The sequence below is a fragment of the Ananas comosus genome, linkage group 18, assembly GCF_001540865.1.
Source record: "Ananas comosus cultivar F153 linkage group 18, ASM154086v1, whole genome shotgun sequence".
In the NCBI taxonomy this organism is placed as follows: Eukaryota; Viridiplantae; Streptophyta; class Magnoliopsida; order Poales; family Bromeliaceae; genus Ananas; species Ananas comosus.
The window spans coordinates 10,131,748-10,147,184 of NC_033638.1; the positions used below are offsets into that span (position 1 = coordinate 10,131,748).

At 38.5% G+C, this 15,437-nt stretch overlaps 3 protein-coding genes across 4 annotated transcripts; 2 read left to right on the forward strand and 1 right to left on the reverse strand.

Annotated features, from left to right (window-relative positions):
* LOC109723885 lies at window positions 784-2,106 on the forward strand. Its single transcript, XM_020252380.1, has one exon. The coding sequence runs from the start codon at window positions 1,303-1,305 to the stop codon at window positions 1,891-1,893; it is 591 nt and encodes a 196-aa protein (XP_020107969.1). The 5' UTR covers window positions 784-1,302; the 3' UTR covers window positions 1,894-2,106.
* LOC109723660 lies at window positions 4,128-11,143 on the forward strand. The gene is made up of 18 exons (XM_020252089.1): window positions 4,128-4,394; window positions 4,621-4,836; window positions 5,094-5,189; window positions 5,669-5,721; window positions 5,819-5,915; window positions 6,249-6,322; window positions 6,409-6,526; window positions 6,949-7,059; window positions 7,135-7,211; window positions 7,846-7,912; window positions 8,719-8,784; window positions 9,324-9,431; window positions 9,532-9,662; window positions 9,767-9,833; window positions 9,972-10,039; window positions 10,129-10,201; window positions 10,344-10,414; window positions 10,498-11,143. The coding sequence occupies exons 1-18, from the start codon at window positions 4,245-4,247 to the stop codon at window positions 10,850-10,852; spliced, it is 1,998 nt and encodes a 665-aa protein (XP_020107678.1). The 5' UTR covers window positions 4,128-4,244; the 3' UTR covers window positions 10,853-11,143.
* Window positions 11,956-15,250, reverse strand: LOC109724162 (ankyrin repeat-containing protein At5g02620). Of its 2 annotated transcripts, none has more exons than XM_020252884.1 (4): window positions 15,035-15,250; window positions 13,995-14,407; window positions 13,363-13,772; window positions 11,956-13,258 (listed from the first exon to the last, which is right to left on the reverse strand). In XM_020252884.1, exons 2-4 carry the CDS (start codon window positions 14,326-14,328, stop codon window positions 12,338-12,340), a joined length of 1,665 nt encoding a protein of 554 aa, XP_020108473.1. In that variant the 5' UTR covers window positions 14,329-14,407; window positions 15,035-15,250; the 3' UTR covers window positions 11,956-12,337. The 2 variants fall into 2 exon arrangements, with proteins under 2 accessions (XP_020108473.1, XP_020108474.1); XM_020252885.1 differs by having other exon boundaries at window positions 11,956-13,207; window positions 15,035-15,246.

A 15,437-nucleotide genomic window follows, 5' to 3' on the forward strand; every position in this document is an offset into this window, starting at 1 on the left:
CCCCTGTGTGTCTCATACATGAGAGTCGTATATCCCATCACCGTCTTTGTCCGAATAACGAACGGCTCTGATTGAAACCACATTGCTCAAGTATAACTTATTCCCCAGGGTATATGTGCAGCTGCGTGACCACGTGCTGGGCCCTTATGTCTGTTAATATATATGTNATATATATATGTCGTATTAACGGATAATGTGGTGGTCTTTACGATTTGACACTACTAGAGTTCTAGTTTTATGCCATTAGAGGAATGAATGTGAAAGCTATTAAAATATTATTTTGTAATGACTTAAATTTTTATAGATAAATATTTATTTTATATGCTAAGCATCAAACCACTAAGGAATAGTTGGAATTGCATCCTTATTGTAATTTTGCATTGGCTTTTATTATGGATAAACACACACACACACACACACACACACACACACACAGCATCGTACTGGTGTACTTGAATGGTCGAGGAGTATAGACCAATATCTTTTTTTTTTATTTTGGACACGTGGCAGGATTTCATCATCACCTATTTCCCACCAACCCACGTATCCCCTGCGCACTCTTGAACCAAACAATTCCCCTTCCTTGTGGAGGATAACCAAACTCCTCCCTCTCCCCTTTCCCCCTCCCAGTTATCAAATGCAAATCGTATGTTCCATAAACTTATGTTTTTATTAGATTATCACCTGCATTTCTTGATTCATCTTTATCCAATTTTATTTTATCCTTCTCCAGCTTCTATACAAATACTATTTTTTTTTGGGTAGAGTTAAAAAAAAAATTATTATATTTTATTCGTCGTCTTGCAGAGGGTCGAACACATTCCATAAAAAGACCAGACCCGCTAAGATGGAATCCTACTAGATAAGCTATGTGTAATCCAAACTCGGTAATATCTAGTCGGATTAGGCTTCTAAAATAAGATCCAAACCCAGTTAAGTGGATCAACTTAATTAATCCTACTAGGAATCCTTATAGTGTCCAAAAACCACTCGAATTCGACGGCTATAAATATGAATGCCAAAAAAGGCAAAGGAAACTACTATAGAGAGAGAGAGAGAGAGAGAGAGAAACACTCGCAACTCACTCATTACTAATGATGCCACATCATTCCCCTCACAAACACAGTTTAACACTTTACAAACACCACCACCACCACCACCACCCTAATCTCCCACTCCGAATCCTTCTCTAATTCCACTTCCTTTACCTTTCCTTATATCCAACGCCTCTCCCCCTCCCCTTTTTATACTCCCCTAAACACTCTTCTTTCCAATTGAAAATCAACAAACTAGTTCTCGGTGATGAGCTCCGGGTGCAAATCGGCGGTGGGGTGCGTCGACGCGCGCGTGCCGATGCGGGCGACGTACGTGAACCTCTACAAGTGGCCCGAGTCCGACGCGGAGTTCGTGCGAGGGTTGTCGGAGAAGAGCCACACCGACCATACCGCCGCCCGCGGTTTGACGAACAATGCACACGTTAGGAGGAATAGTCCTGCTACCAGGTTCGGGCCGAGCCCTGCGGTGGTCGATAGCTATTCGTGCCGGCAGATCTTTCTGAAGAGCTACACATTCACGAAGAAAGAAACCGTCTCGGAGAAGACGGTGCGGTGCTTCGGAAAAGTTAAGGAGCGAGCGGCCTGCGGTTGCCCGCGAAGCGACAGCGGCGAATTTACCGACGGCGGTACTTTTATCGGTCGCGCGACGAATGATCAGAATCAAAAGAACAAGAAGAAAACGAGTACGAATGCGAAGAGGAAGAATAATAAGAAGAGTAAGGGATGCGTGAAGAGATTGAAGGAGGCCTCGTACTCCGCGCTTAGCTCGATCTTCCATGGCCTTCTATCGTGCGGCGTCGGGGTTGATGTGGAGGATCAACGCTTCGAGGGTTCGTGAGGATATAAAATTTAACAACTTACGCTTCAGTCACACAAAGTTCTACACCTCTTTTCCTTTTTTCTTTTTCTTTTGAATTTTCCTTCCTTCCTTTAGCTACGTACAGTACACACTTTTATTTTAGCCTTTACATTTAATGCCCTGGAAACATGGTGGGGTTTTGTTGGTTTAGAAAAGCATTAGGGTTTTAAATAGCATGTTATTTAATTTCTACATGAAAAGTTGCAGCATTGAATTTTGCATATGAACCAGTGTGAAAGAACGGTGATCACTGATCAGTTCCGCTTGTAGTATAATTCTTGTTTTCTAGTGTGACAATCTCAAGTAATTATTAAACAAATCTTCCGTTATTTCTTAATCTGAGTATAGCCTGGGACTCTCTGATTCACAGGTCCGTGCCGATTCGGCGAGCCTATTTGGCGACACAATTTAATATAAATTAGATTACGGTATTGATATCTCTATTAGTACATTGTTGATCCTGATGTTTTTAGAAAAAAAAATTTGGTGTTCTTGCAATAAGTTATTCTTGCGCACATATCTAGATTGGCGATTTTTTCACACGAAGCAGATTTGTTGTTTTTTGTTATGGTAGGAAGCAATATTGGCCTAGACATTTAGTTGAAAACGAAAACAGACCCCTCTCTTTCTTTTTTTTTTTTCTTTTTTTTTTGACAGTAAACGACTGTAAAGGATGTGAACGATCGAAGCCAAAAATTAAATAAGTGATCCACGTGGCGGATTAAAATTCGATGGCGCACTAAAAGGCGTGCGGCGCCCGTGGCCACCCAACTAACTACGAAAAGTAAAATTTTTTTAAAAAATATAAAGGGATATATTATTGATAAATAATAAAAAAATAATTATTTACAAACTAAAGAATTGTTTGTAAAAAAAATAGTTTTTCACAAACTTAAAAAATTGAAATAAGCTCTTTTAAAATTTTAATGTTTTAAAAAATTAACAATATGATAATGAAATATTAATTCTTGAATAAAAACGTGTAAAATCTATACTCTCTTTTTTAATGTACATGTAGTATTACTCAAATTGAAATAAGGATTGGAACCATACGGTGCCAAATCGCTTTGAATTAGCTTAGTGGACTTGTAAATCCTAAACAGACTTTGGAGTAGTAGGTTTATGAGCTTCTACCGAGCCCAAGCTTACAAATATATTAATTGATTTATAAGTTTGAAAATAAATTTCGTTGTGCAACAAATTTTGAGTTCAAATCAAACAAATACATACTAAAAAAAAAAAAAACATAAATACACAAATATTGAAAAGTATTCTAAAAGAAAATACAAATAAAATAAGTAATTGGCGATTAAGATTGGGCCTTTTAGCACACCAACAAGTCAAACAAGAGAAAAAGCAACGCCCAAATAATGTCCATTGGGCTTCGAAAGTGGGAGCCCAAAAAGCCCACAATCATCGTACCCTAGATCCATAATAACAATGGGCCCATGGTCCACGAAGGAGAACCTCTGAGGATTTTCAAAGCCTATGGGCCGTAAACTCATGGGCTTTAGCCCATGAGCACATGCGGAGTCGATGACGAGTAATGATTTCCTGGACGGAGCCCACCACGTCAGCGGTGAACCACGCAGGCGGTTAGCAAAATTTTTAGATTAATTTAATAGTCGAAAAAATAGTGGAAACTAGTTGAATTGTATGTAATGTTGTGGTTGAATCTGATTAATTTTAACAAAATTGGCAGAAGTAATATAAACTTAAAAAAAAACAAAACTTGAGAATTATATTAGATAAAAAAATTACTGAGTGTATTTTTGAAAATGCTTGATAATTATTTGTATTATGTATATAAATATATTAGACACGGTTTCGTGCAAATTGATAGATATTTATTTCAGTACCGTTAAATTTTTAGATTAATTAACACCTTAAGGATACGTTTTGAAATCTCCTAATTTTTTCAAGTAGGCCCTTTAGATGCATAGATCACATCAACTAATTGGACATCTATTTTTAGACCACAAATTACAAAATATTTAAAGTGGTGCATGAGGCACATATGAATACACCAGTTGCAGGCAATAATTTCACACTCTTTGCGGGCGGTGGGCCCTCACATTCCAACGGTTTTGTTAGGTAACAGGTCGCGCGGTCCACCGCTGACGTGGTGGACCCCATCCACGTAATTATTTTCTCCAAGCTGACCCGTTCTCCCCCTCTGTTTTTCCCTTATTTTTTTCCTTTTTTTTTTTCTCTTTTTTTTTTATTTTTTTTTATTTTTTAAAGCTTCGTCCCTTCTCGTTCCCCCCATCGTCTCCTCCGCGATCGTCCTCCTCCTCTAATTACGATTTCTAGGGCTTCTGTGGGGAGCAATGTCGTGGTGGAGGAGCGCCGTGAGGAAGGCCGTGGAGGTCGGGGGCAAGAACCACCTCTCCCGCAGCGTCAAAAACTATGCGGACTCCGTCGTCCACCACGCCGGCCAAGCCGTCGCCGGCGGCGCCAAGGCCTTCCACGACAGAATCGTAACTCCTCCCAAACCCTAAAAACCCCCAATCGGCTTCTTATACTCGAATCGAAAATTCTCATGAAATGCTGCATACTTTCGTTAGCATCACCCGATCCTAATCATCGCTCTGACGCCAAATTGTTAGATCATTACTTGACCTGAAAATAGCGTACATATCTGAATCCTTGACGCTTAATCTATACATCGATCGATCGATTCATCTCGCTTGCATGCTTTCGCAGGGTGTTCGGAGTTTCAGAAGCTTCGAGCAAACTGCGAAAAGGTTGGAACAAATTGCGGTGTCTTGCCACGGGGTCGAGAGAGTGCAGCTGTTACGGCGGTGGCTGCTCGCCTTAAAACAAGTCGAGAGGGCGTCTGAAGCTCCGGCGGACGATAAAATTCTCAAGAAACAGCGATCGTCTGACGAGCTGAATACTTCATCTAAGAGTTACTCGTTGGTGCGAATATAATCTTGCTCGGTTGCCTTTATCTTTGATTTATAAATTGCTGCTTACGCAACTCGGTTGAGGAGAAATTAAGGAGTACTCAAAAAACAAGTTTCGGATCGTAAAACTCAGAATAGTTACACATAAAGTTAACATATGTATAATTATGACTGTTGAGAAACTTGATGTGATAAAAAATGCGTAATAGTATTATATGACAATGGAGTTTCAACATGTTGTAGCTTCCTGCTTTTAACATTTTTTTACAGGATTTATTTTTTGATTCTGACATTGGAGCTGAGCCAATGAACTTCCGTGATGTTTTCTTACATAGCCATGCGCTTGAAGGTATTACATTGTCCACGGTGAGTTTAGCTACCCGCTGTTTCTAATTATTTTTTTTCTTTAATATCATGTAGGATTCTCTGCAGCTTAGTAAGTGTTCATTTATCATTTGATGTAACTGTGAACAAAGATGCACAAAGTCGCGAACTAGTGCTGAACATGCAAGCATATATTGCAGTTCAGAGATGGCTTGTTAGATCCACCTTATAGTGACTAAAGATTATGAACATGAGCTAAGTTTCATTGTGTGCATGCAACGTAAACAATATATTCAACAATTATACCGTGTTACAGTCCAGTTTCATGATGGGAATTACGCCGCTTTGTATCATAATCATCACTAGGTACTCTGCAGTGGAGACGCTACTGCTTTCTACCTTGTTTTGAAGAAAAGAGCACATTCTCTTAGTTTCGGCATTATATACTTTGCATTCTGTTTTCTGATTGTTTCTGCCGATCATGGAGGTTAACCACAGGTTAACTCTTCTCTGTGATGTAGATTCTGGAAGCTCCAAATGATGAAGAAGTTTCGCTGCTCTTGGAGATTTTTGGGTGCTAATATAAGCATACATTTCTCAGATTCCTCTATTTTCGGCTTCGTGCTGAAATCGTTCACATTTTGCATCTAAAATTTTGTCACTCTTTACAGACTGTGTCTTACAGGAGGGAAAGAAGTCCAAAATGCGGTTATGAGTAGCATACAGGATTTGGCCAAAGCATTTTCCAATTACCAGGATGAAGTCTTGGTATTTGCCGATTTTTTTTTTCTTTTAGTGTTTAACATGGGTTAATCAAGTTTTTCGAATACTTTAATTTGACTCTTTACTTATAGATAAGTTTACAAATTCAAAAGCAGTGCTTGCTTTAAGGCATCATCTATGTTATTCCTGACCGACCTTTTCTTTGGTGTGTGATGGTATTGATCATATCTTTCTGTTTACTCTTTATATGGTTTTCTTTCTAATGTATATTCTCTTCATGCTCTATTCATTTTTAAAGAAGTATACATGACGATATATCATCTAAAACAAAAGATAGACTGTTGCATGTTTTCTTCTACTGATTTGTGTTATTTTCAGGTGAAGCGTGAGGAGCTTCTTCAGTTTGCTCAAAGTGCTATTTCTGGACTGAAACTGAATGCTGATCTAGCAAGGTGATCTATCAATTAATATTCTTGTTCCATGTGGAGTGCTGAATTGAAAGCCTTTTTCAGATTGTCTGATCCACATTTACTTACAGGTTAGATTCTGAAGCAGAAAAACTGCAGAAAAAGATTTATAGCATGGAGGCGCTGCGAGTTCCTTCTAATGAAGATCACTATGAAGCTTCTGAAAATACTAATATTCCGACTGAAGAGGTAAGTTTTTCATTTGAACTTGCCTTTTTAACCCTAGGCTGAAGCTCTGAAAATTCTGGACATGCTTTTCAGCTGAAAGCATGACTGGACCATGTGCGACATATTGTTCGTTGTTGCTGTGGTCAATGGAACATTTCTACGATTCTTCATTTTTATTCAGCTACGATGTCCTCATTATGCTAACCTCGGGCAACCATTCTTTTGTCATTTTGCTGACTTTTCTTCTGAATCAGATAATGCAGACACATTTTAAGTTCGACTTGTAAGTCTGCTTCCTACATTATAGATTCTAATCGAACCTAATTAAATTGAAGTCTAATCTACCAAGTTAGCCTACATCAATAACCTGTGTTGCTTGATACACAGCATTTCAAAGATCGACCAGGTTCAGAAAGAACTTGATTTTCTATCTCATATTTCAGGTGCTTAAAGAAGCACTTGCCGAAGTTCGTCTATGCGCTAGGATGGAAGCTCTTATATTGAAGAAGAAATCCATAAATAGAGGGGACTCTTTAGAAATCCATTCTCAAAAGGTATGTTTTTTCCCCCCACTTTCTATGTCAACTTGACCTTGAATTCTCAAATTATACTGTGTTCAAAATACTCAGGTTGATAAGTTGAAGGTCCTAGCAGAATCTCTCACCAATTCTGCCTCAAAGGCAGAAAAACGTATTTTGGATCAAAGGTTCAAATTAGCTTGTCTATTCTTTCGTCTATCTTGCATTTCTTGTTGAAATTTTAATTTTCCTCAATACAATGTAGCTAACTGGTCATATCAAACATATACAGTTTCTTCTTTCTGCCAGATGAACCGTTTATGGGTGAATTATGTGTAGCTAACTGGTCATATCAAACATATACAGTTTCTTCTTTTGCCAGATGAACCGTTTTTGGGTGAATTATGGGGATAATTTTCCTTGTTTAGATGAAGATTATTAGATTTGATAGCGTACCATTGGCATTTTCTTTCCATTTTCTCTTTCTGAGTACAGAAAATTATATTATATTGAAGGTAATGTATAAGTTAAGGATAGCTTATTCCACAGTAAAGTAGCAGCATGGTATTTACTGTTTTTATCGAGTCAATAATGCTATTCAGAACGCAGGTTAGAAACTTTCTTGTTACCGGTGTCTAACCTGAAAGCTAGACAACAGTAACAAGAAAGTTCTCTATGTATTAATTCGATACTCTTTATTTTTTGGCTTTTCTATAATGTCGTGAACATCATGGACCTTTGCTACATGTCCTCACTTAAATTCTGGATATATTTTTCTCTTTGTAGCTATGCTTATTTGTTTTCATATTTATTACTATTTAGGCATCAGAAGGAAGAGGCTCTCAATTTCCACATAATCAAATCGAAGGAAGTTAACGGGCTTGAAAAGGTAAATTGCTGGCAGAATGATAAAGACTTACTTAATATGCTGCTTCTTGCAACTAACTCTCATGAGTAATACCAGTAGCCTTCCATACTTGCGAGCTGCATTATTTTGGTATTCTTATATTGCTTGCAAATTCAATAGTAACCTCAAAGTGTCATGCTGCATTACTCTTTTGTTCTTTAACTACAAATTCTTGTCTTGAAAACTTTGCCTCATTAGTTGACTGATGGTAAAGCAGCGATCTGTAAGAAATAAATTCTGCGAAGTGCTGACCTCTGTGGGCCGCCTCAGTTGAGTTTGTAGGGAAAATAGAGTCAAACCAACTAATTTGGTTTGGGATTTAAGAACTGAAATTGAATCAGGGAAATCACAAACCCTATAGCTTCTTATCTTTTTTGAGTTTGTTTATATTTTGTCGCTTTCACCTTATTGACATGTTTGCGTTTCAGAAACCATATAGCAGGTTGAACATGTTATGTCGTTGTGGTCCTCCTGCTACTTTGCCTACATTCCAAATCTTTTACATGATATATGGTATTCTCAATAATTAGTAACTTCTTTCGATGATTATTATATTATCTTGAACATTTTTTGGTACTGCCTGCCTCCTTTTTCTACTTATAGTATTCATTGTATGTGCTGATGCAACATATGATTAGAATAGTATAATTCATGTAATCTTGTTATCTTGGTGTATACTCAAGTAAGAACATTGGTCTGTGGATTTGGTTGTTTTTCTTCTAAATTTGATTCTCCTGAAGCAGTGGATGCAATACAATTGATGAAGTTTTTTTTCATGTTCAATTAAGGAATTGGTTGATGAGATTGCTGGACTAGAGAAGCAAAAGGATCAACTCGAGGCAGAACTAAAGAAGGTATTTTTTTGGTCATCGCAGTTTCATGAATGGCCCATTTCTGTCACCTTCTTTGTCATCACAATCACTATATCTTGCATGGATGCTATCGTCCTTTCTGTTTAATTTGGCTCACCAATGGAAGAAGGTACTTGCTGAATGTTCACAGGGTGCTATGTGATCATTTTGATTGAAATCCTTCGCATGCAAAGATTGGATGGGTTATTGGCCCAACAAAATGCTGACTGGAATGGCAGTCTAGTTCAATAGACTGCGGCGACACATCTGTCTTCGTCTACTTGCACAGCTGGAGCTAATGCTCGGCGGCTCGATTGTATGAACTAGTGAAATTTTAGCAGCCAAAGAAGATTGGATTCGAGGACCTAAAGAAATTTGACTAATAGTTTAGGGCTAGCTGTACAACTTGACCTTTTTAAAGAGATAGAGATGAATCTACTGTTGATAGCTTGCTGATGATTTGTTGGAACATTCACTTGTTCGTTAAAAGATGATATAGCCCTGTGATAAGTTCTATCTTAGATATGGATTGTGAAATGCAGATCAATATTTCTTTGACTGCGGCTGTTAGGAGGCTTAAGAAAACCAGAGAGGAGAGGGACAAATTTGATGAAGCAAGCAACAAGATTTTATTACATCTGAAAGCAAAGGTGTCATTCAAATTGTTTTCTTGTATAAATTCCTTGAGAAATCTTTTAATATGTTCTTAAACTGATCAATCCTTCATTTTCTATTGTTTTCCAACCATAGGAGGATGATCTTTCAAGATCTGTTGCTTTATGCAAAGTAGAATCTGAAGTTATCCATGCATGGATCAACTTTTTGGAGGACACATGGCAGCTCCAGTCCTCATTTACGGAAGCGAAGGAGAAGAAGACGAAGTATGTATGGTCCTTTACTTAAGAAGGCAATTCACCTTTTTGTGCATGGTTTGGTTCACTTCCATTCTTACTTCTGAGTCCCTTTTGAATTATATTTGTTGAAGTGACGAGTTGGAGAAATGTGGAGACTGTTTTATAAAGTCGATTAAGCATCATCTCTCTGCTTGCAAGGTATTGGTGTGATTACAAAAATTTAACATGAGCTGTTTCAACTTTATTTAATTCAGCATGGGAAGCTATTCATTCATGTTTTAGCACTACCCTAATTATGTCATTCTGGGTTCTTGTCGCATCATCTTGTGTGCGTAGGAAGTGCTGAATCCTTCCGTTGACCGAGTGAGGACGTGTGCGGACAGTTTAAAAATATTCAGCGATAGGTAGGTTATTTGTGCCTGTGTAATGTTCTTCTGATGTATATATCATTACATCTCTATTTCTTTAATTGCCTTTTCTCACAATTTTGCAGATCAGAAATGGCACAGGATGAAAATAATAAACGAAAATCCCTTGAAAAAGAGTATTTGGCAGCTGAAAAAGAGGTACTTATTAATGTCTTCTTTTTTAACTTGCTACTTCTTACACGCTGCTTATCAACATCGGTAACCAAGAAATGCTCTTGACCTGTTCCTTCGTTATTAATGTTAATACTGTGCTGATGACTTTATACGCAATTGGCTTTAGATCGTAACTGTCTTTAGTATAGTAGATGAAATGAAGGAGCTACATTTTGCCACACAAGGAAATATAATTAGGTATTCTCTTCTAACCTCTCCTCGCTTTATTACTCATTCAGGGCCATATATGTAAATTACACTCATTCCCATTATTCATGCAGGAGAGATGATCCTGAGGTCAACGAGTTATTTGCCGCCATTAATAAAATACGAGCAGAATTCGAATCTATTGAAAGGCCAACACTTGAGACTGAGATACCTAAAGAAAAGGGAGTTTCCAAAGAGGAATCACAAAAAGGTCCATCTCATAATGTTAGTGTCTCGAATTCGCCAAGGTCTGAACGAATTGAATCTCCCAAGTCATCTCCAAAGACAATGGAACAGGATTCGGACCCTGAGTCAGAAATAACAAGATTAGAGAGGGAATTTGGACAAGTAAGCAAAGGCTACCTAGCCGAAGAGGTCAGTGAGTGGGAGTTTGATGTGCTCGAAGAGGATCTAAGGTCTGCTATCTAAGATTCAAAATAAACAGGTGTGGTCCGCACTGTTGTGTACATTTTTCACCTCAGATGGTTTGCGTTGATCAATACAAACAATGATGAACAGTGGGAATGGGGAAATCTGAAATTGCAGTATGATGTATATTATTTTCTCTTCTTCTTTTCCTGGTATTTCTTTTTTGTATATGATCACAAGTGATACGTTGCCATATGGTGATGTATCAACTGTTCAATTTGTTGAACTCTGTATAATAAAGATATGTGTAAATATGAAATAGCAGTTGCTCAGGTGACTTATTAGTTAGTAGCTCTGAGTTATTGCATTGATTCAACACTTGGGTTTGGTTCAGAAACCTCTCTGTTGGTGTTGATCACCAACTCAATTTCATAATCGTTAACGTACGAAAAGATATTATTTTAATGCATAAAAATTCCTTGCTACGTTTTCTTTTTTGCGCAGCTTTTGTATCCTCTACGTACCTAGATCTCAAATCTTTCTCATTAAGCAACTGACCTCTTACTTTATTCCAATACATGCATCATGCTGAGAGTAAAGTGCCACTTTCTACAGAATTTCAAAAATGCACTGGAAAAGCTACAGAATTTCTCCATGGATTCTCTGTATACCTTTTCAGAATCTTTATGGTTTCTATTTGGTGCAGGCATAAAGGTAAAGGATGCACGAAGGGCATCACGCATGGTCTTACTCAGCAGCATGTGATGGAATTACAACACAATGAGTCCCTTAGATTCTGCTATAGTATTAGACAAATTATGATAGTATTTTCTTGAGCATCCTTCTAATCATTCAAGTAATAAAGTAAATAGAGAAAGATTGAATCCATATGACAAATAATCAACAAATAGTCAATTTATGAAAGTTTATGGTATAAGAAGCTTTGATATTATTCACCTACATAATATTAGTTCTGTTGCTACAGATGATCAGAACCAAATAGTGTTGTTATATGTGATTATATGTGATTCATGTGCTTAAATGGCAGAAACCATGTGCTAGAAGATTCTCAAAGGTATTTGACTGCAGTGTTTAGGCCGGGTAGAAACCTGGATTTGAGCTTATTTAAAAAATTAATCAACCTGGAGAATTACTCCTTAAGATAATCGATGCAATCAGTGTAGTTTACCATAAAAAGAAGAAATTTCTGTACTATTACAAATGTTTTCATCCCTGCTTTAAGGGATCCACATTTATTTGACTCCGATTTCAGATTTTCAAAGATGGTGAATTTAGTTAAACAGTATGTAGAAATTAGTAGCCAAAACCGACTCTCTATTATCATTTTCCTCAAAAAAAGCCACATGTGAACAACCACAACATTTCATCAAATGTTAACTTGTTAAATTCCTGCACTTTGTCATCCATTCCAAGCAAAATTTCTGCCGCAAGGAGAAGAACAGCGATAGTTCAGTCATCGTAATATATACTCAGTTCGAAATACACTTTCTATAGCAAAGTCGAAGCCCAGCACTAGTGTTAAACTCAAATTGCATACATTCTCTTGTACTCCTTGTCAATCCATTCCGCATCCGACATTCCAGAGACCGACCACGATCTCGACCTACTTAGTGAAGACCGCCTGATGTTCCTCAGCTTCTTAGCCTCAATCCGATGCGCTATAATCCAATACAACATAGTGCCCAATGTCGTTGCCAATATTGTAGTCCCTACAATTGTAACTCCGATAGCCAACCACTTCTCGTGCTCACCCACGACAATAAAAGAGAGAGCCAAGAATGCAACACTAACAAGGACACAAGCAAGCCACATTAACTTATTAATAATCGCCATCATCTGCTTCTTCGCCTTGCTCTCTATCACAACCACAGATGTCTGTACCACCACGACAGCTAACGATATAAAGAGAGCCACCGAATCGAACACAAAGAAGATCATAAACGGGGTTTCATGTGCGATATTAGCTTCGCCAATGGTTAATCCTGGGGCAAGATTGTCTGAACTCACATACTGGCCAGGGACAGTGAAGATTGCTGCAAAGGCCACGGTTGCAATAAGAACAGCAACAACTGTTGTGGAGTTTATTGCATTGTTGAGCCCCTCCGTGTGGAGTTTACTTAACTTTTTTGCGATTCCTTGAACACGCTTTCGTGTTTGTCGAGTGTGCTCGAGCTGTGAATGGACCTCGTGCTTTATGTCGCTGACCGTTTGTTTTAATTCACGGGCTGGGTTCATGGCGGGCCGGATGGTCCGGGCACTTTCGACGCCATGCTCGGCTAGTATGGCGGCACAGTCTGGGTTTCCGAGCTTCTCAGCAGTGTCAACCGCGGTCTCTCCTGATCGGTTGATTAATTTGGTGTCGGTCTCCTTCATATCTAGCAGTCTCTTTATGATCTGCACAAGTATTAGACATCTTACAATGTTCGAGTTATGCGTGGCAAACATCTGGACGAAAGAACAGTCCAGCATGTACCGAACATAAACGCTGAAACAACCACGAAAATCAAATTAAATACTAGCAAAACTGGAAATAGTTTGAGAGATTTCACCTGACACCGACCCTTCCTTGCTGCTATATGCAGCGCACTGTTGCCCTTTGTGTCCACCGAGTTCACCAACGCCGGATCACAATTTAAAAGCACTTCGACTAGTTCTAAGCTCGTTCCTTTCGCTGCCATATGAAGTGCAGTTTGGCCCTTCTTATCGGTTCTAGTTACGATCCCAGGATCTTTACGCAAAAGAGCTCTCACAACTTCCAAATGCCCGTTTCTCGCAGCAGAGTGAAGGGCTGTTTTGCCATTGCTCCTCGCAATAAGAGCGAGACTCCCATAGACATCTAAAAGGTAATTCACTACATCGATATGGCCTTGCGTAGCAGCGGTGTGCAATGCCGTGGTGTTTGAGAGGTCAACAGTCATCGAGAGCTCCGGAAGGGCTTGTAAGAGCTCCTTCACTACATCTGTTGAAGTTAAAAGATTCGATCAACTTACAAATCACGATACTATGAACATGTCGAAGTAATATTATCTCAAATAGTAATATTGTTATCTAAATACTACGAACAAGCGGAGCGTAACCACAAAATCACAATAAACCATATTCTGCAGAACAGGATCTTTAGTCCTGTAAAAAAGAGATCAATCAAATTCGTGAATTCAAGATAGATAGAGAGGGACAATACCTACATCCCCTTGTTTAGCTGCAATATGGAGAGCATCATAACCATTCTTAGCCTTTATTCCGGCCGTCGCAACATCATAACGCATGATCATCTCATGCGCCACATCGACGTACCCATACTCCGCAGCAACAAATAAAGCAGTCTCCCCTGCCTGATTCTGCTTCGACAATAAATCCTTCAATTCCTCGTCGTTCGTCCCTGAAAGAATCTCCTTAACAACTGCTAAATTCCCGGCCCTCGCCGCCGAATGCAGAGGCGTGTCATCCCTCTTCCCCGTCAACTGCTTCGTCATCTTCTTCCGACGAAAACTCTGCTGCCCGATCAGCGAATCCATCGTCTCTCAAATCAAATTGCGCAAATCTTAATGCCCAACAAAAAAGGAACTTTTTTTTTTTTTTTCTCAGCATGAAACCCTGCAATGAGAATCAGGAGAGCCATGTATCATAAAAATTCTTCATTTTTATGAATCCACCCCCCACCCTAAGACATTATTAGGAAAAAGGGATTGAAGAAAAGGAGAAAAGGAGTGTGAAAAAAGGTGAAAAGGGGTAGAGAAAAAAAAAGTGTTTTTGCATTGCGCTCTCCACTTCCATGTCTAAATAAAATCTAGCAAATGGGTGTTGAGCACTCCCAATTGAAAAATGTAAAAGAGGCTAAAGAAGATGATCGCTCACATGGGCACAACAACACTTCTTATAAATATATATATATATATATATATATATATATATATATATATATATATATATATATATATATAGATACAAATGTTAAAGCATCACAAGCAATACATACCATCTTCCCCAGAACCCCAAATTTTGCCACAAAAATAGCACAATTACTGAGGAACTCATGAACACATGGTTCTTTAGAATGGCGAATCAACTTAGGAGGAATCCAAGAAACATAATTTATGGCCCATGATAATAAGAACAACAAAATTGCGTATAAAAAAAGAGGAAATGAGAGACAAAAGCATTCAAGCTCACATGGGTATGGGGAAAAAAAAAAAGAAGAAAAAAGAACCCAGCACTAATTACCTCATCTCCAATGTCCATGAAGCAAAACCAACATCATCTTTTTAGCACGTGGGCGTGGTACTCCCTCGGGATTGATTCATGGAACCATGAGAGAAGGGAACACAGAACAGGGACAAGCGCTTCAAAGAGATCGACTTTTTAGCTCCATTGATATAGAGCAGCGAGAGGACCATTTGTTTATTTGTTTGATGGTGACAACAGTTCACACAAAGAGGAAGCATTAAATAATTTATTAATTAGAGTTCGTACGTAAATTTTTTTTTTTTTTCTTGTTATTATTTACTGGATTTGACGAGGGAGGCAAGGGGACCAATGAAAGGAGGAGAATGTGTTTGACCGTTGACGCGGCAGCAGGTGGGCCCGGGCCGTTAGTGAATTAACGGATAAAGAGCGCGAACGACGG